Here is a 23,645-nt window from a genome sequence, read left to right on the forward strand (position 1 = left end):
ACACCAGTCTGTAATGCATTATGAAAACATTTACACATTTATACAGACAGTTATATATGTGAAGAAATTAGTATAATTAAAAACTTTATAACAGTCCTACAATACTGTAGGCATTAAAACAGACGTAATATTAATATCTTCTGTGTTATTTCTAGATTCAGATGAGCTTGCTGTGATTTGCCAACGTGAACTCAAATGTAATCTAAAGAAGAAGTTTCAATGTGTATTTGAGGGGATCGCTAAACAAGGAAACCAAACACTTCTCAATAAGATCTACACAGAGCTCTACATCACAGAGGGTGGAACAGGACAGGTCAATAATGAACATGAGCTGAGACAGATTGAGACAACAACCAGGAAACAAGCAAGACCAGAGACTGCAATCAAATGTAACGACATCTTCAAACCCTTAACTGGACAAGACAAACGTATCAGAACTGTGCTGACAAAGGGAGTTGCTGGCATTGGAAAAACAGTCTCTGTGCAGAAGTTCATTCTGGACTGGGCTGAAGGAAAAGCAAATCAGGATGTCCAATTTGTGTTTTCATTCCCTTTCCGGGAGCTGAATTTGATGAAAGAGGACAAACACACTTTCATTGAACTTCTTAATCACTTCTCAATGGAAACCAAACAATCAGGAATCTCCATCTACAACAAGTACAAAGTTCTGTTCATCTTTGATGGTCTGGATGAGTGCCGACTGCCCCTAGACTTCCAAAATAACAAGATCTGTTGGGACGTCACAAAGTCAACCTCAGTGGATGTTCTGCTGACAAATCTCATCAAGGGAAATCTGCTTCCCTCTGCTCTCCTCTGGATAACTACCCGACCTGCAGCAGCCAATAGGATACCTTCAGAGTGTGTTGACCAGGTAACAGAGGTACGAGGGTTCAATGACCCACAGAAGGAGGAGTACTTCAGGAAGAGATTCAATGATGAGGACCTGGCCAGCAGAATTATCTCACACATAAAGACATCAAGGAGCCTCCACATCATGTGCCACATTCCAGTCTTCTGTTGGATTTCTGCAACAGTCCTCGAACACATGCTGAAACATAAGAGAGAAGAGATGCCCAAGACTCTGACTGAGATGTACACACACCTTGTGGTGTTTCATACCAAACAGAAAAATGAAAAGTATCTTGGGAAAGAAGAGACAGGTCCACACTGGAATAACGAGAGCATTCTGTCACTGGGAAAACTGGCTTTTCAACAGCTTGTGAACGGCAATCTGATTTTCTATGAAGAAGACCTGAAGGAGGCTGGCATTGATGTCAATGAAGCCTCAGTGTACTCAGGATTGTGCACACAGATCTTTAAAGAGGAATGTGGGCTGTACCAAGACAAGGTGTACTGCTTCGTGCATCTGAGCATTCAGGAGTTTCTGGCTGCTGTATATGTGTTCCTCTCATTCATCAACAACAATGAGAATCTAATGAAAAAACTGAAAACAAAAGACAAGTCTGAAGTTACTTTCTACAAGAGTGCTGTGGATAAAGCCTTACACAGTGAGACGGGAGACCTGGACCTTTTCCTCCGCTTCCTACTGGGCCTCTCACTGGAGTCCAATCAGAAGCACTTACGAGGTCTACTGACAAAGACAAGAAGCAGCTCACAGAGCCATGAAGAAACAGTCAAGTACATCAAGCAGAAGATCGGGAAGAATCTCTCTCCAGAGAGGAGCATCAATCTGTTCCACTGTCTGAATGAACTGAATGACCATTCTCTAGTGGAGGAGATCCAAAGCTACCTGAGATCAGGAAGTCTCTCAGAACCCAACCTGTCACCTGCACAGTGGTCAGCTCTGGTCTTTGTGTTGCTGACTTCAGAAAAGGAGCTGGATGTGTTTGACCTGAAGAAATACTCCAGATCAGAGGAAGGTCTTCTGAGGCTGCTGCCAGTTGTCAAAGCCTCCAGAGCTGCTCTGTGAGTAAATAAAATGACATATAAGAACTAATTATCAGGAAGAAATATTCAGTTTAGAGAAAAATATGTATTATAATATGTATATAATATTATAATGAATAACATATTGAATAAATGCTTTGATTTTCACATTAGTATAACAATATGACCATACAACTCTAGGAGACAGAAGAAGAATCTATATGTTGTTTGAGAGAATAAACCAAATGCATCTGCCATAGTGTGCTTCTACACTAATCGTTAAATGAGCAGTGTGTTTGTGAAGTCATGATGATCTTTTTGTCAGGCTGTCAGGCTGTGGAGTCTCAGAGGAAGGCTGTGATTCTCTGGTCTCAGCTCTGAGGTCAAACCCCTCACACCTGAGAGAGCTGGACCTGAGTAACAATGGCCTGAAGGATTCAGGCGTGAAGCTGCTCTCTACTGGACTGGGGAATCCCCACTGCAGACTGGAGACTCTGAGGTCAGTATTATCAGATATGAAAGTACTTTATGCATGTTGTTCTCCCATTTGAAAAAGTCGTAATTATTCAGACATATTACTTATAGTGTATTAAAGTAGCCATAAGTTTAGCATGTTGTCCCATATTCCATGCCTGCTGTCACGTTTCTCTAAGACTGAACCCAGAAGCAGACCAGGACAAGGTGAGTAAAATGAAGGTGAGTATTTATTGGTAGTCTTGATGTGTAATTAACAATAACAAGAACAAAACAACAAGACTAGCTCAGGAAACATGTGGCTGATACGCTGGCACAACATACTGTTCATTGCTAACGATCCAGCAGGGAATGGATGTCAGCTCAGGGCTTATGAAGAGGTGATGATCAGGACCAGGTGTGCAGAAGGTTGATGAGATGCAGGTGCGGGTAATCACTAGGACTCCCGCCTAACTTCGTTGCCTGGCAACCAGACGGGGTAATAATATCACTAGATCTCCCGCCTAACTTCGTCGCCTGGCAACCAGATACGTTTCTGAACGCACCCTTAGACACCAAACAGAAAACAGTAAGGAAGGGGGATTCCTGACACCTGCAGTGATTACATCAAGCTTGTGATCCTACTAACTTGTTGAATTCATTTGCAGTTGGTCTTGGTTGTGTTTTGGATGATGTTTTTCCTAATAGAAACTGATTGGTGAATAATGTCCTGTCATTTTGGAGTCACTTCACTTGTATTGTCAGTGACTTCTACATTCATGTGGATGCTACCATGATTATGAATAACCATGAATGAATCGTGAATGATGATAAATGAGAAACGGAGGCACAAAGATCAAACCCCCTCTGTTATTGGTAATGGTGAGAGATTAGCATGTTTTGTTGTAGCCTCTGTTATTGGTAATGGTGTGAGGTTAGCATGTTTTGTTGTAGTCTCTGTTATTGGTAATGGTGAGAGGTTAGCATGTTTTGTTGTATCCTCTGTTATTGGTAATGGTGTGAGGTTAGCATGTTTTGTTGTAGTCTCTGTTATTGGTAATGGTGAGAGGTTAGCATGTTTTGTTGTATCCTCTGTTATTGGTAATGGTGAGAGGTTAGCATGTTTTGTTGTAGCCTCTTGTTATTGGTAATGGTGAGAGGTTAGCATGTTTTGTTGTAGCCTCTGTTATTGGTGATGGTGAGAGGTTAGCATGTTTTGTTGTAGGCTCTGTTATTGGTAACGGTGAGAGGTTAGCATGTTTTGTTGTAGTCTCTGTTATATGTAATGGTGAGAGGTTAGCATGTTTTGTTGTAGCCTCTGTTATTGGTAATGGTGAAAGGTTAGCATGTTTTGTTGTAGTCTCTGTTATTAGTAATGGGGAGAGGTTAGCATGTTTTGTTGTAGCCTCTGTTATTGGTAATGGTGAGAGGTTAGCAAGTTTTGTTGTAGTCTCTGTTATTGGTAATGGTGAGAGGTTAGCATGTTTTGTTGTAGCCTCTGTTATTGGTAATGGTGAGAGGTTAGCATGTTTTATTTTATCCTCTGTTATTGGTAATGGTGAGAGGTTAGCATGTTTTGTTGTAGCCTCGGTTATTGGTAATGGTGAGAGGTTGGTATGTTTTGTTGTAGCCTCTGTTATTGGTAATGGTGAGAGGTTAGCATGTTTTGTTGTAGCCTCTGTTATTGGTAATGGTGAGAGGTTAGCATGTTTTGTTGTAGCCTCTGTTATTGGTAATGGTGAGAGGTTAGCATGTTTTGTTGTAGCCTCTGTTATTGGTAATGGTGAGAGGTTAGCATGTTTTGTTGTAGCCTCTGTTATTGGTAATGGTGAGAGGTTAGCATGTTTTGTTGTATCCTCTGTTATTGGTAATGGTGAGAGGTTAGCATGTTTTGTTGTAGTCGCTGTTATTAGTAATGGGGAGAGGTTAGCATGTTTTGTTGTAGCCTCTATTATTGGTAATGGTGAGAGGTTAGCATGTTTTGTTGTAGCCTCTTACTGGTAATGGTGAGAGGTTAGCATGTTTTGTTGTATCCTCTTTTATTGGTAATGGTGAGAGGTTAGCATGTTTTGTTGTAGCCTCTTGTTATTGGTAATGGTGAGAGGTTAGCATGTATTGTTGTAGCCTCTGTTATTGGTAATGGTGAGAGGTTAGCATGTTTTGTTGTAGCCTCTGTTATTGGTAATGGTGAGAGGTTAGCATGTTTGTTGTAGCCTCTGTTATTGGTAATGGTGAGAGGTTAGCATGTTTTGTTGTAGCCTCTGTTATTGGTAATGGTGAGAGGTTAGGATGTTTTGTTGTAGCCTCTGTTATTGGTGATGGTGAGAGGTTAGTATGTTTTGTTGTAGTCTCTGTTATTGGTAATGGTGAAAGGTTAGCATGTTTTGTTGTATCCTCTGTTATTGGTAATGGTGAGAGGTTAGCATGTTTTGTTGTATCCTCTGTTATTGGTAATGGTGAGAGGTTAGCATATTTTGTTGTAGCCTCTGTTATTGGTAATGGTGAGAGGTTAGCATGTTTTGTTGTATCCTCTGTTATTGGTAATGGTGAGAGATTAGCATGTTTTGTTGTAGCCTCTTACTGGTAATGGTGAGAGGTTAGAATGTTTTGTTGTATCCTCTGTTATTGGTAATGGTGAGAGGTTAGCATGTTTTGTTGTAGCCTCTGTTATTGGTAATGGTGAGAGTTTAGTATGTTTTGTTGTAGCCTCTGTTATTAGTAATGGTGAGAGGTTAGCATGTTTTGTTGTAGCCTCTGTTATTGGTAATGGTGAGAGGTTAGCATGTTTTGTTGTAGCCTCTGTTATTGGTAATGGTGAGAGATTAGCATGTTTTGTTGTAGGCTCTGTTATTGGTAAAGGTGAGAGGTTAGCATGTTTTGTTGTAGCCTCTGTTATTGGTAATGGTGAGAGGTTAGCATGTTTTGTTGTAGCCTCTGTTATTGGTAATGGTGAGAGGTTAGCATGTTTTGTTGTAGCCTCTGTTATTGGTAAAGGTGAGAGGTTAGCATGTTTTTTGTGGCCTCTGTAACTTTCTCACTCATTATGATTCATTCATGATTCTTCTTAATCATGGCATCATCAGATTTTCGTTTTTAATTGTGAAACACATACAGTTGAAGTCAGAAGTGTACATGCACTTAGGTTGGAGTCATTAAAACGTGTTTTTGAACCTCTACAAATTTCTTGTTAACAAACTATAGTTTTGGCAAGTCGGTTAGGACATCTACTTTGTGCATGACACAAGTCATTTTTGAAACCATTGTTTACAGACAGATTATTTCACTTATAATTCACTGTATCACAATTCACGTGTGTCAGAAGTTTAAATGCACTAAGTTGACTGTGCCTTTAAACAGCTTGGAAAATTCCAGAAAATGATTTCATGGCTTTAGAAGCATCGGATAGACTAATTGACATAGTTTGGATGTATTTCAAGGCCTACCTTGAAACTCAGTGCCTCTTTGCTTGATATCATGGGAAAATGAAAAGGAATCAGCCAAAATCTCAGAAAAAAAATTGTAGACCTCCACAAGTATGGTTCATCCTTGGGAGCAATTTCCAAATGCCTGAAGGTAACACGTTCATCTGTTCAATCAATAGTACGCAAGTCTAAACACCATGGGACCACACTGCCGTCATACCATCCCAACTGTGAAGCACGGCGGTGGCAGCATCATGTTGTGGGGGTGCTTTGCTGCAGGAGGGACTGGTGCACTTCACAAAATAGATGGAATCATGAGGCAGGAAAATTGTGGATATATTGAAGCAACATCTCAAGACATCAGTCAGGAAGTTAAAGCTTGGTCACAAATGGGTCTTCCAAATGGACAATGACCCCAAGCATACTTCCAAAGTTGTGGCAAAATGGATTAAGGACAACAAAGTCAAGGTATTGGAGTGGCCATCACAAAAGCCTGACCTCAATCCTATAGAAAATTTGTGGCCAGAATTGAAAAAGCGTGTGTGAGCAAGGAGCCCTACAAACCTGACTCAGTTACACCAGCTCTGTCAGGAGGAATGGGCCAAAATTCACCCAACTTATTGTGGGAAGCTTGTGGAAGGCTACCTGAAACATTTAACCCAAGTTAAACCATTTAAAGGCAATGCTACCAAATACTAATTGAGTGTATGTAAACTTCTGACCCACTGGGAATGGGATGAAAGAATTAAAAGCTGAAATAAATCATTCTCTCTACTATTTTTCTGACATTTCACATTCTTAAAATAAAGTGGTGATCCTAACTGACCAAAACCAGGGAATTTTTACTAGGATTAAATGTCAGGAATTGAAAAAATTCAGTTTAAATGCATTTGGCTAAGGTGTATGTAAACTTCTGACTTCAACTGTATGTATTAAAATACCCTCAAATAAAAGGTGACATTATATACTGTCACCTCATATGAAACATTTGATCTGAAATCCAAGATGTTGGAGTATAGAGCCACATTTAAAATGTTTGCTTCACTGTCAAAATAGATATGATGTGGACTGTATACTCAATACAATCTAAATCTGATACCTCACTGTCTGTCTTCTGACTGATACTGCTTTTTAAACTGGTCTGGTCAGTCTACTCAAATATTTGTCCTTTACATGTTTCTATCTGCAGGCAAAACTTTGATAATTTGTCATTTTTAATGATGATACATTAATTTACGAATAGATATGGAAGGTTTCAGGACACTGATATCTGAATATGTTGAAAAATGATACTGCCACTATTTTCACCACCAAAGCATAGCAGTGTGATTTTAATGTGATTTGACTCTTTGCAGGCTGTCAGGCTGTGGAGTCACAGAGGAAGGCTGTGCTTCTCTGGTCTCAGCTCTGGAGTCAAACCCCTCACACCTGAGAGAGCTGGACCTGAGTAACAATGACCTGAAGGATTCAGGAGTGAAGCTGCTCTCTGCTGGACTGGGGAATCTCCACTGTAAACTGGAGACTCTGAGGTCAGTATTCCTGTAGTTGGTCAACAAGTTTACCAGGCACACATAGTCCACACCATATGTGTTTGGACAGTGAAGCTTACAGTTTTAAATGTGGTGCTATGCTCCAGCATTTTGGATTTGAGATAGAATGTTTCATATCAGGTGACAGTACAGAATGTCACCTTTTATTTGAGGGTATTTTCATACATAGCTGTGTTACTGTTAAGAAAGGAAAGCACTTTATGTATTTAGTTCTCCCATTTGAAAAAGTTGTACATATTTGGACAAATTCACTTATATTGTATTAAAGTAGCCATAAGTTTAGTATTTAGTCCCATATTCCATGCCTGCAGTGATTACATCAAGCTTGTGATTCTACAAACTTGTTGAATGCATTTGCAGTTTGTCTTGGTTGTGTTTTGGATTATGTTTTTCCTAATAGAAACTGAATGGTGAATAATGTCCTGTCATTTTGGAGTCACTTCACTTGTATTGTCAGTAAGAATAGAAGATGTTTCTGAACACTTCTACATTCATGTGGATGCTACCATGATTATGAATAATCATGAATGAATCGTTAATGATGATGAATGAGAAAGTTACAGAGGCACAAAGATCAGACCCCCTCTGTTATTGGTGTTATTCTGTATACTTCTGGCCCTTCTTTGGATACTGTGTTAACCAACCTCCAGACGACCTTCAATGCCATACAACTCTCCTTCCGTGGCCTCCAACTGCTCTTAAATACAAGTAAAACTAAATGCATGCTCTTCAACCGATCGCTGCCTGCACCTGCCCGCCTGTCCAGCATCACTACTCTGGATGGTTCTGACTTAGAATATGTGGACAACTACAAATACCTAGGTGTCTGGTTAGACTGTAAACTCTCCTTCCAGACTCACTATAAGCATCTCCAATCCAAAGTTAAATCTAGAATTGGCTTCCAATTTCGCAACATAGCATCCTTCACTCATGCTGCCAAACATACCCTTGTAAAACTGACCATCCTACCGATCCTCGACTTCAGCAATGTCATTTACAAAATAGCCTCCAATACCCTACTCAGAAAACTGGATGCAGTCTATCACAGTGCCATCCGTTTTGTCACCAAAGCCCCAGATACAGTGGGGGGAAAAAGTATTTGATCCCCTGCTGATTTTGTACGTTTGTCCACTGACAAAGAAAGGATCAGTCTATAATTTTAATGGTAGGTTTATTTGAACAGTGAGAGACAGAATAACAACAAAAACATCCAGAAAAACTCATGTCAGAAATGTTATAAATTGATTTGCATTTTAATGAGGGAAATAAGTATTTGACCCCCTCTCAATCAGAAACATTTCTGGCTCCCAGATGTCTTTTATACAGGTAACGAGCTGAGATTAGGAGCACACTCTTAAAGGGAGCGCTCCTAACCGCAGCTTGTTACCTGTATAAAAGACACCTGTCCACAGAAGCAATCAATCAATCAGATTCCAAACTCTCCACCATGGCCAAGACCAAAGAGCTCTCCAAGGATGTCAGGGACAAGATTGTAGACCTACACAAGGCTGGAATGGGCTACACGACCATCGCCAAGCAGCTTGGTGAGAAGGTGACAACATCTGGTGCGATTATTTGCAAATGGAAGAAACACAAAAGAACTGTCAATATACCTCGGCCTGGGGCTCCATGCAAGATCTCACCTCGTGGAGTTGCAATGATCATGAGAACGGTGAGGAATCAGCCCAGAACTACACGGGAGGATCTTGTCAATGATCTCAAGGCAGCTGGGACCATAGTCACCAAAAAAACTATTGGTAACACACTACGCCGCGAAGGACTGAAATCCTGCAGTGCCCGCAAGGTCCCCCTGATCAAGAATACATATACATGCCCGTCTGAAGTTTGCCAATGAACATCTGAATGACTCAGAGGACAAATGGTGAAAGTGTTGTGGTCAGATGAGACCAAAATGGAGCTCTTTGACATCAACTCAACTCGCCGTATTTGGAGGAGGAGGAATGCTGCCTATGACCCCAAGAACACCATCTCCACCGTCAAACATGGAGGTGGAAACATAATGCTTTGGGGGTGTTTTTCTGCTAAAGGGACAGGACAACTTCACTGCATCAAAGGGACGATGGACGGGGCCATGTAGCGTCAAATTTTGGGTGAGAACCTCCTTCCCTCAGCCAGGGCATTGAAAATGGGTTGTGGATGGGTATTCCAGCATGACAATGACCCAAAACACACGGCCAAGGCAACAAAGGAGTGGCTCAAGAAGAAGCACATTAAGGTCCTGTGGCCTAGCCAGTCTCCAGACCTTAATCGCATAGAAAATCTGTGGAGGGAGATGAAGGTTCAAGTTGCCAAACGTCAGCCTCGAAACCTTAATGACTTGGAGAAGATCTGCAAAGAGGAGTGGGACAAAAAAAACCTGACATGTGTGCAAACCTGGTGGCCAACTACAAGAAACGTCTGACCTCTGTGATTGCCAACAAATCAAATCAAATCAAATCAAATTTATTTATATAGCCCTTCGTACATCAGCTGAAATCTCAAAGTGCTGTACAGAAACCCAGCCTAAAACCCCAAACAGCAAGCAATGCATGTGAAAGAAGCACGGTGGCTGGGAAAAACTCCCTAGGAAAAACTCCTGAGAAAGGCCAAAAACCTAGGAAGAAACCTAGAGAGGAACCAGGCTATGAGGGGTGGCCAGTCCTCTTCTGGCTGTGCCGGGTGGATATTATAACAGGACATGGTCAAGATGTTAAAATGTTCGTAAATGACCAGCATGGTCAAATAATAATAATCATAGTAATTGTCGAGGATGCAACAAGCACGTCCGGTGAACAGGTCAGGGTTCCGTAGCCGCAGGCAGAACAGTTGAAACTGGAGCAGCAGCATGGCCAGGTGGACTGGGGACAGCAAGGAGTCATCATGCCAGGTAGTCCTAGGGCTCAGGTCCTCCGAGAGAGAGAAAGAAAGAAAGAAAGAAAGAAAGAAAGAAAGAAAGAAAGAAAGAGAGAATTAGAGAGAGCACATTTACATTCACACAGGACACCGGATAAGACAAGAGAATACTCCAGATGTAACAGACTGACCCTAGCCCCCCGACACATAAACTACTGCAGCATAAATACTGGAGGCTGAGACAGGAGGGATCAGAAGACACTGTGGCCCCATCCGATGATACCCCCGGACAGGGCCAAACAGGCAGGATATAACCCCACCCACTTTGCCAAAGCACAGCCCCCACACCACTAGAGGGATATCTACAACCACCAACTTACCGTCCGAAGACAAGGCCGAGTATAGCCCACAAAGATGTCCGCCACGGCACAACCCAAGGGGGGGGCGCCAACCCAGACAGGAAGACCACGTCAGTGGCTCAACCTACTCAAGTGACGCACCCCTCCCATGGACGGCATGGAAGAACACCAGTAAGTCAGTGACTCAGCCCCTGTAAAAGGGTTAGAGGCAGAGAATCCCAGTGGGAAGAGGGGAACCAACAAGGCAGAGACAGCAAGGGCGGTTCGTTGCTCCAGCCTTTCCGTTCACCTTCACACTCCTGGGCCAGACTATACTTAATCATAGGACCTACTGAAGAGATAAGTCTTCAGTAAAGACTTAAAGGTTGAGACTGAGTCTGCGTCTCTCACATGGGTAGGCAGACCATTCCATAAAAATGGAGCTCTATAGGAGAAAGCCCTACCTCCAGCCGTTTGCTTAGAAATTCTAGGGACAATTAGGAGGCCTGCGTCTTGTGACCGTAGCGTACGTGTAGGTATGTACGGCAGGACCAAATCGGAAAGATAGGTAGGAGCAAGCCCATGTAATGCTTTGTAGGTTAGCAGTAAAACCTTGAAATCAGCCCTTGCCTTAACAGGAAGCCAGTGTAGGGAAGCTAGCACTGGAGTAATATGATCAAATTTTTTGGTTCTAGTCAGGATTCTAGCAGCCGTATTTAGCACTAACTGAAGTTTGTTTAGTGCTTTATCCGGGTAGCCGGAAAGTAGAGCATTGCAGTAGTCGAGCCTAGAAGTAACAAAAGCATGGATTAATTTTTCTGCGTCATTTTTGGACAGAAAGTTTCTGATTTTTGCAATGTTACGTAGATGGAAAAAAGCTGTCCTTGAAGCAGTCTTGATATGTTCTTCAAAAGAGAGATCAGGGTCCAGAGTAACGCCGAGGTCCTTCACAGTTTTATTTGAGACGACTGTACAACCATCCAGATTAATTGTCAGATTCAACAGAAGATCTCTTTGTTTCTTGGGACCTAGGACAAGCATCTCTGTTTTGTCCGAGTTTAAAAGTAAAAAATTTGCAGCCATCCACTTCCTTATGTCTGAAACACAGGCTTCTAGCGAGGGCAATTTTGGGGCTTCACCATGTTTCATTGAAATGTACAGCTGTGTGTCGTCCGCATAGCAGTGAAATTTAACATTATGTTTTCGAATGACATCCCCAAGAGGTAAAATATATAGTGAAAACAATAGTGGTCCTAGAACGGAACCTTGAGGAACACCGAAATTTACAATTGATTTGTCAGAGGACGAACCATTCACAGAGACAAACTGATATCTTTCCGACAGATAAGATCTAAACCAGGCCAGAACTTGTCCATGTAGACCAATTTGGGTTTCCAATCTCTCCAAAAGAATGTGGTGATCGATGGTATCAAAAGCGGCACTAAGATCTAGGAGCATGAGGACAGATGCAGAGCCTCGGTCTGACGTCATTAAAAGGTCATTCACCACCTTCACAAGTGCAGTCTCAGTGCTATGATGGGGTCTAAAACCAGACTGAAGCGTTTCGTATACTGTATTTATTTATTTAGCTCCTTTGCACCCCATTATTTCTACTTTGCACTTTCTTCCGCTGCATATCTACCATACAACAAGGGTTTTGCCACCAAGTACTAAGTCATGTTTTGCAGAGGGGTCAAATACTTATTTCCCTCATTAAAATGCTAATAATTGTACAACATTTTTGACATGTGTTTTTCTGGATTTTTTTGCTGTTATTCTGTCTCTCACTGTTCAAATAAACCTACCATTAAAATTATAGACTGATCATTTCTTTGTAAGTGGGCAAACGTACAAAATCAGCAGGGGATCAAATACTTTTTCCCCCACTGCACTACCCACCACTGCGACCTGTACGCTCTCGTTGTCTGGCCCTCGCTTCATACTCGTCGCCAAACCCACTGGCTCCAGGTCATCTACAAGACCCTGCTAGGTAAAGTCCCCCCTTATCTCCGCTCACTGTTCACCATAGCAGCACCCACCTGTAGCACGCGCTCCAGCAGGTATATCTCCCTGGTCACCCCCAAAGCCAATTCCTCCTTTGGCCGCCTCTCCTTCCAGTTCTCTGCTGCCAATGACTGGAACGAACTACAAAAATCTCTAAAACTGGAAACACTTATCTCCCTCACTAGCTTTAAGCACCAGCTGCCAGAGCAGCTCACAGATTACTGCACCTCTACATAGCCCATCTATAATTTAGCCCAACTACTTCTTCCCCTACTGTATTTATTTATTTAGCTCCTTTGCACCCCATTATTTCTACTTTGCACTTTCTTCCGCTGCATATCTACCATTCCAGTGTTTTACTTGCTATATTGTATTTACTTTGCCACCATGGCCTTTTTTTGCCTTTACCTCCCTTATTTCACTAAATTTGCTCACATTGTATATATACTTATTTATTTAATGTATAAGTGAATAGTTTGTTTTACTTTGAAGTTGAAGTTTTGACCAATAAGGTCGCTTGTTAAGTTGTGGCCAATGGGAGTTGACCTGGTTAACGGGAGGGAAAAAGACATTGATGAAAGGATGGTCGTTTTACCTCAGGACGGTTGGTGAAGAAAAATTATAAAAGAAGACGACAGAACTACAACAAAACCCATAGCTACTAAGACATGAAGGGAAATACATGTTTTATTTAATAAAAGAGTTGTTATAATTTAGTTAAAACTTAGTAAAGACTGAAGCTACTGTCTCGTCGTGGAGGTATTAGCCAGTCTAGAGGTTAGCCTAGCATCGTGTGACACCGGGAGATAATTGCTTGGGAAGCTTAACGAGTTCGTGTTGCCATGGTGATATCGGTTACGGCTAAGGAGTACTGTCTGCATGGGTAGCTGTGTTGCCATGGGGATATCGGTTACTAAGGAGGACTGTCTGCATGGGTAGCTGTGCTGCCATGGGGATATCGGTTACTAAGGAGTACTGTCTGCATGGGTAGCTGTGTTGCCATGGGGATATCGGTTACTAAGGAGGACTGTCTGCATGGGTAGCTGTGCTGCCATGGGGATATCGGTTACTAAGGAGTACTGTCTGCATGGGTAGCTGTGTTGCCATGGGGATATCGGTTACTAAGGAGGACTGTCTGCATGGGTAGCTGTGCTGCCTTGGACTTGGTGAGGAAACCTGCATGGAACTGCCATACTTCGCTGAGGGAATATCTACCAAGTCGTGAGTAACCACAATGTGAGGTGCTTCATTTGGACACGGGTTGTGCACGACTCATTGGGGTTTATTTAAAAAAATATATATTTTGATGTTGTGTCTGAACATGTATTTGTGTTTGAAAATGTTTTAATACACATATGGAACGTTATGTATGTTGCCTTGGTGGAGTCATTGATTGTTTCAATTTAATGCATGGGATGGTTTATCCTGATTCAATAACAGAAACCTATAATCATTTCATCTGAAGTTAATACCCTATTGTCATAACCCTAGATAGTTTACAATAGGAATTCTTATTGGAGATGTCCTTCTCACCTAACATCCCATGCTGTTGAGATACTCTACATATGTTAATATTGTGAGAGTCATATTCAAGCCTGGTGAGAGGGTTACATTTGTTTAACTCCATGTGTAACTCTGTGTTATATGTGTCAAACTGCTTTGCTTTATCTTGGCCAGGTCGCAATTGTAAATGAGAACTTGTTCTCAACTTGCCTACCTGGTTAAATAAAGGCGAAATAAATAAATAAATTGGTAAAGGTGAGAGGTTAGCATGTTTTGTTGTAGTCTCTGTTATTGGTGATGGTGAGAGGTTAGCATGTTTTGTTGTAGCCTCTGTTATTGGTAATGGTGAGAGGTTAGCATGTTTTGTTGTAGCCTCTGTTATTGGTAATGGTGAGAGGTTAGCATGTTTTGTTGTAGCCTCTCTTATTGGTAATGGTGAGAGGTTAGCATGTTTTGTTGTAGTCTCTGTTATTGGTAATGGTGAGAGGTTAGCATGTTTTGTTGTAGCCTCTGTTATTGGTAATGGTGAGAGGTTAGCATGTTTTGTTGTAGTCTCTGTTATTAGTAATGGTGAGAGGTTAGCATGTTTTGTTGTAGCCTCTCTTATTGGTAATGGTGAGAGGTTAGCATGTTTTGTTGTAGTCTCTGTTATTGGTAATGGTGAGAGGTTGGCATGTTTTGTTGTATCCTCTGTTATTGGTAATGGTGAGAGGTTAGCATGTTTTGTTGTAGGCTCTGTTATTAGTAATGGGGAGAGGTTAGCATGTTTTGTTGTAGCCTCTGTTATTGGTAATGGTGAGAGGTTAGCATGTTTTGTTGTAGCCTCTTACTGGTAATGGTGAGAGGTTAGCATGTTTTGTTGTATCCTCTTTTATTGGTAATGGTGAGAGGTTAGCATGTTTTGTTGTAGCCTCTTGTTATTGGTAATGGTGAGAGGTTAGCATGTATTGTTGTAGCCTCTGTTATTGGTAATGGTGAGAGGTTAGCATGTTTTGTTGTAGCCTCTGTTATTGGTAATGGTGAGAGGTTAGCATGTTTGTTGTAGCCTCTGTTATTGGTAATGGTGAGAGGTTAGCATGTTTTGTTGTAGCCTCTGTTATTGGTAATGGTGAGAGGTTAGGATGTTTTGTTGTAGCCTCTGTTATTGGTAATGGTGAGAGGTTAGCATGTTTTGTTGTAGCCTCTGTTATTGGTAATGGTGAGAGGTTAGGATGTTTTGTTGTAGCCTCTGTTATTGGTGATGGTGAGAGGTTAGCATGTTTTGTTGTATCCTCTGTTATTGGTAATGGTGAGAGGTTAGCATGTTTTGTTGTAGCCTCTGTTATTGGTAATGGTGAGAGTTTAGTATGTTTTGTTGTAGCCTCTGTTATTGGTAATGGTGAGAGGTTAGCATGTTTTGTTGTAGCCTCTGTTATTGGTAATGGTGAGAGGTTAGCATGTTTTGTTGTAGCCTCTGTTATTGGTAATGGTGAGAGATTAGCATGTTTTGTTGTAGGCTCTGTTATTGGTAAAGGTGAGAGGTTAGCATGTTTTGTTGTAGCCTCTGTTATTGGTAATGGTGAGAGGTTAGCATGTTTTGTTGTAGCCTCTGTTATTGGTAATGGTGAGAGGTTAGCATGTTTTGTTGTAGCCTCTGTTATTGGTAATGGTGAGAGGTTAGCATGTTTTGTTGTAGACTCTGTTATTGGTAAAGGTGAGAGGTTAGCATGTTTTGTTGTGGCCTCTGTAACTTTCTCACTCATTATGATTCATTCATGATTCTTCTTAATCATGGCATCATCAGATTTTTGTTTTTAATTGTGAAACACATACAGTTGAAGTCAGAAGTGTACATGCACTTAGGTTGGAGTCATTAAAACGTGTTTTTGAACCTCTACAAATTTCTTGTTAACAAACTATAGTTTTGGCAAGTCGGTTAGGACATCTACTTTGTGCATGACACAAGTCATTTTTGAAACCATTGTTTACAGACAGATTATTTCACTTATAATTCACTGTATCACAATTCCAGTGGGTCAGAAGTTTAAATGCACTAAGTTGACTGTGCCTTTAAACAGCTTGGAAAATTCCAGAAAATGATGTCATGGCTTTAGAAGCATCGGATAGACTAATTGACATAATTTGGATGTATTTCAAGGCCTACCTTCAAACTCAGTGCCTCTTTGCTTGATATCATGGGAAAATGAAAAGGAATCAGCCAAAATCTCAGAAAAAAAATTGTAGACCTCCACAAGTATGGTTCATCCTTGGGAGCAATTTCCAAATACCTGAAGGTAACACGTTCATCTGTTCAATCAATAGTACGCAAGTCTAAACACCATGGGACCACACTGCCGTCATACCATCCCAACTGTGAAGCACGGCGGTGGCAGCATCATGTTGTGGGGGTGCTTTGCTGCAGGAGGGACTGGTGCACTTCACAAAAAAGATGGAATCATGAGGCAGGAAAATTGTGGATATATTGAAGCAACATCTCAAGACATCAGTCAGGAAGTTAAAGCTTGGTCACAAATGGGTCTTCCAAATGGACAATGACCCCAAGCATACTTCCAAAGTTGTGGCAAAATGGATTAAGGACAACAAAGTCAAGGTATTGGAGTGGCCATCACAAAAGCCTGACCTCAATCCTATAGAAAATTTGTGGCCAGAATTGAAAAAGCGTGTGTGAGCAAGGAGCCCTACAAACCTGACTCAGTTACACCAGCTCTGTCAGGAGGAATGGGCCAAAATTCACCCAACTTATTGTGGGAAGCTTGTGGAAGGCTACCTGAAACATTTAACCCAAGTTAAACCATTTAAAGGCAATGCTACCAAATACTAATTGAGTGTATGTAAACTTCTGACCCACTGGGAATGGGATGAAAGAATTAAAAGCTGAAATAAATCATTCTCTCTACTATTTTTCTGACATTTCACATTCTTAAAATAAAGTGGTGATCCTAACTGACCAAAACCGTGGAATTTTTACTAGGATTAAATGTCAGGAATTGAAAAAATTGAGTTTAAATGCATTTGGCTAAGGTGTATGTAAACTTCTGACTTCAACTGTATGTATTAAAATACCCTCAAATAAAAGGTGACATTATATACTGTCACCTCATATGAAACATTTGATCTGAAATCCAAGATGTTGGAGTATAGAGCCACATTTAAAATGTTTGCTTCACTGTCAAAATAGATATGATGTGGACTGTATACTCAATACAATCTAAATCTGATACCTCACTGTCTGTCTTCTGACTGATACTGCTTTTTAAACTGGTCTGGTCAGTCTACTCAAATATTTGTCCTTTACATGTTTCTATCTGCAGGCAAAACTTTGATAATTTGTCATTTTTAATGATGATACATTCATTTACGAATAGATATGGAAGGTTTCAGGACACTGATATCTGAATATGTTGAAAAATGATACTGCCACTATTTTCACCACCAAAGCATAGCAGTGTGATTTTAATGTGATTTGACTCTGCAGGCTGTCAGGCTGTGGAGTCACAGAGGAAGGCTGTGATTCTCTGGTCTCAGCTCTGAGGTCAAACCCCTCACACCTGAGAGAGCTGGACCTGAGTAACAATGACCTGAAGGATTCAGGAGTGAAGCTGCTCTCTGCTGGACTGGGGAATCTCCACTGTAAACTGGAGACTCTGAGGTCAGTATTCCTGTAGTTGGTCAACAAGTTTACCAGGCACACATAGTCCACACCATATGTGTTTGGACAGTGAAGCTTACAGTTTTAAATGTGGTGCTATGCTCCAGCATTTTGGATTTGAGATAGAATGTTTCATATTAGGTGACAGTACAGAATGTCACCTTTTATTTGAGGGTATTTTCATACATAGCTGTGTTACTGTTAAGAAAGGAAAGCGCTTTATGTATTTAGTTCTCCCATTTGAAAAAGTTGTACATATTTGGACAAATTCACTTATATTGTATTAAAGTAGCCATGAGTTTAGTATTTAGTCCCATATTCCATGCCTGCAGTGATTACATCAAGCTTGTGATTCTACAAACTTGTTGAATGCATTTGCAGTTTGTCTTGGTTGTGTTTTGGATTATGTTTTTCCTAATAGAAACTGAATGGTGAATAATGTCCTGTCATTTTGGAGTCACTTCACTTGTATTGTCAGTAAGAATAGAAGATGTTTCTGAACACTTCTACATTCATGTGGATGCTACCATGATTATGAATAATCATGAATGAATCGTTAATGATGATGAATGAGAAAGTTACAGAGGCACAAAGATCAGACCCCCTCTGTTATTGGTGTTATTCTGTATACTTCTGGCCCTTCTTTGGATACTGTGTTAACCAACCTCCAGACGACCTTCAATGCCATACAACTCTCCTTCCGTGGCCTCCAACTGCTCTTAAATACAAGTAAAACTAAATGCATGCTCTTCAACCGATCGCTGCCTGCACCTGCCCGCCTGTCCAGCATCACTACTCTGGATGGTTCTGACTTAGAATATGTGGACAACTACAAATACCTAGGTGTCTGGTTAGACTGTAAACTCTCCTTCCAGACTCACTATAAGCATCTCCAATCCAAAGTTAAATCTAGAATTGGCTTCCAATTTCGCAACATAGCATCCTTCACTCATGCTGCCAAACATACCCTTGTAAAACGTGACCATCCTGATCCTCGACTTCGGCAATGTCATTTACAAAATAGCCTCCAATACCCTACTCAGAAAACTGGATGCAGTCTATCACAGTGCCATCCGTTTTGTCACCAAAGCCCCAGATACAGTGGGGGGAAAAAGTATTTGATCCCCTGCTGATTTTGTACGTTTGTCCACTGACAAAGAAAGGATCAGTCTATAATTTTAATGGTAGGTTTATTTGAACAGTGAGAGACAGAATAACAACAAAAACATCCAGAAAAACTCATGTCAGAAATGTTATAAATTGATTTGCATTTTAATGAGGGAAATAAGTATTTGACCCCCTCTCAATCAGAAACATTTCTGGCTCCCAGATGTCTTTTATACAGGTAACGAGCTGAGATTAGGAGCACACTCTTAAAGGGAGCGCTCCTAACCGCAGCTTGTTACCTGTATAAAAGACACCTGTCCACAGAAGCAATCAATCAATCAGATTCCAAACTCTCCACCATGGCCAAGACCAAAGAGCTCTCCAAGGATGTCAGGGACAAGATTGTAGACCTACACAAGGCTGGAATGGGCTACACGACCATCGCCAAGCAGCTTGGTGAGAAGGTGACAACATCTGGTGCGATTATTTGCAAATGGAAGAAACACAAAAGAACTGTCAATATACCTCGGCCTGGGGCTCCATGCAAGATCTCACCTCGTGGAGTTGCAATGATCATGAGAACGGTGAGGAATCAGCCCAGAACTACACGGGAGGATCTTGTCAATGATCTCAAGGCAGCTGGGACCATAGTCACCAAAAAAACTATTGGTAACACACTACGCCGCGAAGGACTGAAATCCTGCAGTGCCCGCAAGGTCCCCCTGATCAAGAATACATATACATGCCCGTCTGAAGTTTGCCAATGAACATCTGAATGACTCAGAGGACAAATGGTGAAAGTGTTGTGGTCAGATGAGACCAAAATGGAGCTCTTTGACATCAACTCAACTCGCCGTATTTGGAGGAGGAGGAATGCTGCCTATGACCCCAAGAACACCATCTCCACCGTCAAACATGGAGGTGGAAACATTATGCTTTGGGGGTGTTTTTCTGCTAAAGGGACAGGACAACTTCACTGCATCAAAGGGACGATGGACGGGGCCATGTAGCGTCAAATCTTGGGTGAGAACCTCCTTCCCTCAGCCAGGGCATTGAAAATGGGTTGTGGATGGGTATTCCAGCATGACAATGACCCAAAACACACGGCCAAGGCAACAAAGGAGTGGCTCAAGAAGAAGCACATTAAGGTCCTGTGGCCTAGCCAGTCTCCAGACCTTAATCGCATAGAAAATCTGTGGAGGGAGATGAAGGTTCAAGTTGCCAAACGTCAGCCTCGAAACCTTAATGACTTGGAGAAGATCTGCAAAGAGGAGTGGGACAAAAAAAACCTGACATGTCTACAGACCTGGTGGCCGACTACAAGAAACGTCTGACCTCTGTGATTGCCAACAAGGGTTTTGCCACCAAGTACTAAGTCATGTTTTGCAGAGGGGTCAAATACTTATTTCCCTCATTAAAATGCTAATAATTGTACAACATTTTTGACATGCGTTTTTCTGGATTTTTTTACTGTTATTCTGTCTCTCACTGTTCAAATAAACCTACCATTAAAATTATAGACTGATCATTTCTTTGTAAGTGGGCAAACGTACAAAATCAGCAGGGGATCAAATACTTTTTCCCCCACTGCACTACCCACCACTGCGACCTGTACGCTCTCGTTGTCTGGCCCTCGCTTCATACTCGTCGCCAAACCCACTGGCTCCAGGTCATCTACAAGACCCTGCTAGGTAAAGTCCCCCCTTATCTCAGCTCGCTGGTCACCATAGCAGCACCCACCTATAGCACGCGCTCCAGCAGGTATATCTCCCTGGTCACCCCCAAAGCCAATTCCTCCTTTGGCCGCCTCTCCTTCCAGTTCTCTGCTGCCAATGACTGGAACGAACTACAAAAATCTCTAAAACTGGAAACACTTATCTCCCTCACTAGCTTTAAGCACCAGCTGCCAGAGCAGCTCACAGATTACTGCACCTGTACATAGCCCATCTATAATTTAGCCCAACTACTTCTTCCCCTACTGTATTTATTTATTTAGCTCCTTTGCACCCCATTATTTCTACTTTGCACTTTCTTCCACTGCATATCTACCATTCCAGTGTTTTACTTGCTATATTGTATTTACTTTGCCACCATGGCCTTTTTTTGCCTTTACCTCCCTTATTTCACTAAATTTGCTCACATTGTATATATACTTATTTATTTAATGTATAAGTGAATAGTTTGTTTTACTTTGAAGTTGAAGTTTTGACCAATAAGGTCGCTTGTTAAGTTGTGGCCAATGGGAGTTGACCTGGTTAACGGGAGGGAAAAAGACGTTGATGAAAGGATGGTCGTTTTACCTCAGGACGGTTGGTGAAGAAAAATTATAAAAGAAGACGACAGAACTACAACAAAACCCATAGCTACTAAGACATGAAGGGAAATACATGTTTTATTTAATAAAAGAGTTGTTATAATTTAGTTAAAACTTAGTAAAGACTGAAGCTACCGTCTCGTCGTGGAGGTATTAGCCAGCCTAGAGGTTAGCCTAGCATCGTGTGACACCGGGAGATAATTGCTGGGGAAGCTTAACGAGTTCGTGTTGCCATGGTGATATCGGTTACGGCTAAGGAGTACTGTCTGCATGGGTAGCTGTGTTGCCATGGGGATATCGGTTACTAAGGAGGACTGTCTGCATGGGTAGCTGTGCTGCCATGGGGATATCGGTTACTAAGGAGTACTGTCTGCATGGGTAGCTGTGTTGCCATGGGGATATCGGTTACTAAGGAGGACTGTCTGCATGGGTAGCTGTGCTGCCATGGGGATATCGGTTACTAAGGAGTACTGTCTGCATGGGTAGCTGTGTTGCCATGGGGATATCGGTTACTAAGGAGGACTGTCTGCATGGGTAGCTGTGCTGCCTTGGACTTGGTGAGGAAACCTGCATGGAACTGCCATACTTCGCTGAGGGAATATCTACCAAGTCGTGAGTAACCACAATGTGAGGTGCTTCATTTGGACACGGGTTGTGCACGACTCATTGGGGTTTATTTAAAAAAATATATATTTTGATGTTGTGTCTGAACATGTATTTGTGTTTGAAAATGTTTTAATACACATATGGAACGTTATGTATGTTGCCTTGGTGGAGTCATTGATTGTTTCAATTTAATGCATGGGATGGTTTATCCTGATTCAATAACAGAAACCTATAATCATTTCATCTGAAGTTAATACCCTATTGTCATAACCCTAGATAGTTTACGATAGGAATTCTTATTGGAGATGTCCTTCTCACCTAACATCCCATGCTGCTGAGATACTCTACATATGTTAATATTGTGAGAGTCATATTCAAGCCTGGTGAGAGGGTTACATTTGTTTAACTCCATGTGTAACTCTGTGTTATATGTGTCAAACTGCTTTGCTTTATCTTGGCCAGGTCGCAATTGTAAATGAGAACTTGTTCTCAACTTGCCTACCTGGTTAAATAAAGGCGAAATAAATAAATAAATTGGTAAAGGTGAGAGGTTAGCATGTTTTGTTGTAGTCTCTGTTATTGGTGATGGTGAGAGGTTAGCATGTTTTGTTGTAGCCTCTGTTATTGGTAATGGTGAGAGGTTAGCATGTTTTGTTGTAGCCTCTGTTATTGGTAATGGTGAGAGGTTAGCACGTTTTGTTGTAGCCTCTCTTATTGGTAATGGTGAGAGGTTAGCATGTTTTGTTGTAGTCTCTGTTATTGGTAATGGTGAGAGGTTAGCATGTTTTGTTGTAGCCTCTGTTATTGGTAATGGTGAGAGGTTAGCATGTTTTGTTGTAGCCTCTGTTATTGGTAATGGTGAGAGGTTAGCATGTTTTGTTGTAGCCTCTGTTATTGGTAATAGTGAGAGGTTAGCATGTTTTGTTGTAGCCTCTGTTATTGGTAATGGTGAGAGGTTAGTATGTTTTGTTGTGGCCTCTGTAACTTTCTCACTCATTATGATTCATTCATGATTTTTCTTAATCATGGCATCATCAGAATTTCGTTTTTAATTGTGAAACACATACAGTTGAAGTCGGAAGTGTACATACACTTAGGTTGGAGTCATTAAAACGTGTTTTTCAACCACTCCACAAATGTCTTGTTAACAAACTATAGTTTTGGCAAGTCGGTTAGGACATCTACTTTGTGCATGACACAAGTAATTTTTGAAACAATTGTTTACAGACAGATTATTTCACTTATAATTCACTGTATCACTATTCCAGTGGGTCAGAAGTTTACATACACTAAGTTGACTGTGCCTTTAAACAGCTTGGAAAATTCCAGAAAATGATGTCATGGCTTTAGAAGCATCTGATAGACTAATTGACATAATTTGGATGTATTTCAAGGTCTACCTTCAAACTCAGTGCCTCTTTGCTTGACATCATGGGAAAATGAAAAGGAATCAGCCAAGATCTCAGAAAAAAAATTGTAGACCTCCACAAGTCTGCTTCATCCTTGGGAGCAATTTCCAAATGCCTGAAGGTAACACGTTCATCTGTTCAATCAATAGTACGCAAGTCTAAACACCATGGGACCACACTGCCGTCATACCATCCCAACTGTGAAGCACGGCGGTGGCAGCATCATGTTGTGGGGGGTGCTTTGCTGCAGGAGGGACTGGTGCACTTCACAAAATAGATGGAATCATAAGGGAGGAAAATTGTGGATATATTGAAGCAACATCTCAAGACATCAGTCAGGAAGTTAAAGCTTGGTCACAAATGGGTCTTCCAAATGGACAATGACCCCAAGCATACTTCCAAAGTTGTGGCAAAATGGATTAAGGACAACAAAGTCAAGGTATTGGAGTGGCCATCACAAAAGCCTGACCTCAATCCTATAGAAAATTTGTGGCCAGAACTGAAAAAGCGTGTGCGAGCAAGGAGGCCTACAAACCTGACTCAGTTACAC

General features: G+C 41.4%; 1 protein-coding gene across 1 annotated transcript in view; it reads left to right on the plus strand.

The window, feature by feature from the left end:
• Nucleotides 1-596: 596 nt before the first annotated feature.
• The window catches only part of LOC115149587 (NACHT, LRR and PYD domains-containing protein 12-like), a 40,630-nt gene continuing 17,581 nt past the window's right edge, over nucleotides 597-23,645 (plus strand). The window contains exons 1-4 of the mRNA XM_029692542.1: nucleotides 597-1,926; nucleotides 2,213-2,386; nucleotides 7,118-7,291; nucleotides 17,486-17,659. Coding sequence (XP_029548402.1) covers nucleotides 620-1,926; nucleotides 2,213-2,386; nucleotides 7,118-7,291; nucleotides 17,486-17,659 — 1,829 coding nt within the window. The 5' untranslated portion in view covers nucleotides 597-619. The remainder of the gene's footprint in view (nucleotides 1,927-2,212; nucleotides 2,387-7,117; nucleotides 7,292-17,485; nucleotides 17,660-23,645) is intronic.

The sequence above is a fragment of the Salmo trutta genome, chromosome 15 (genome assembly GCF_901001165.1).
Source record: "Salmo trutta chromosome 15, fSalTru1.1, whole genome shotgun sequence".
In the NCBI taxonomy this organism is placed as follows: Eukaryota; Metazoa; Chordata; class Actinopteri; order Salmoniformes; family Salmonidae; genus Salmo; species Salmo trutta.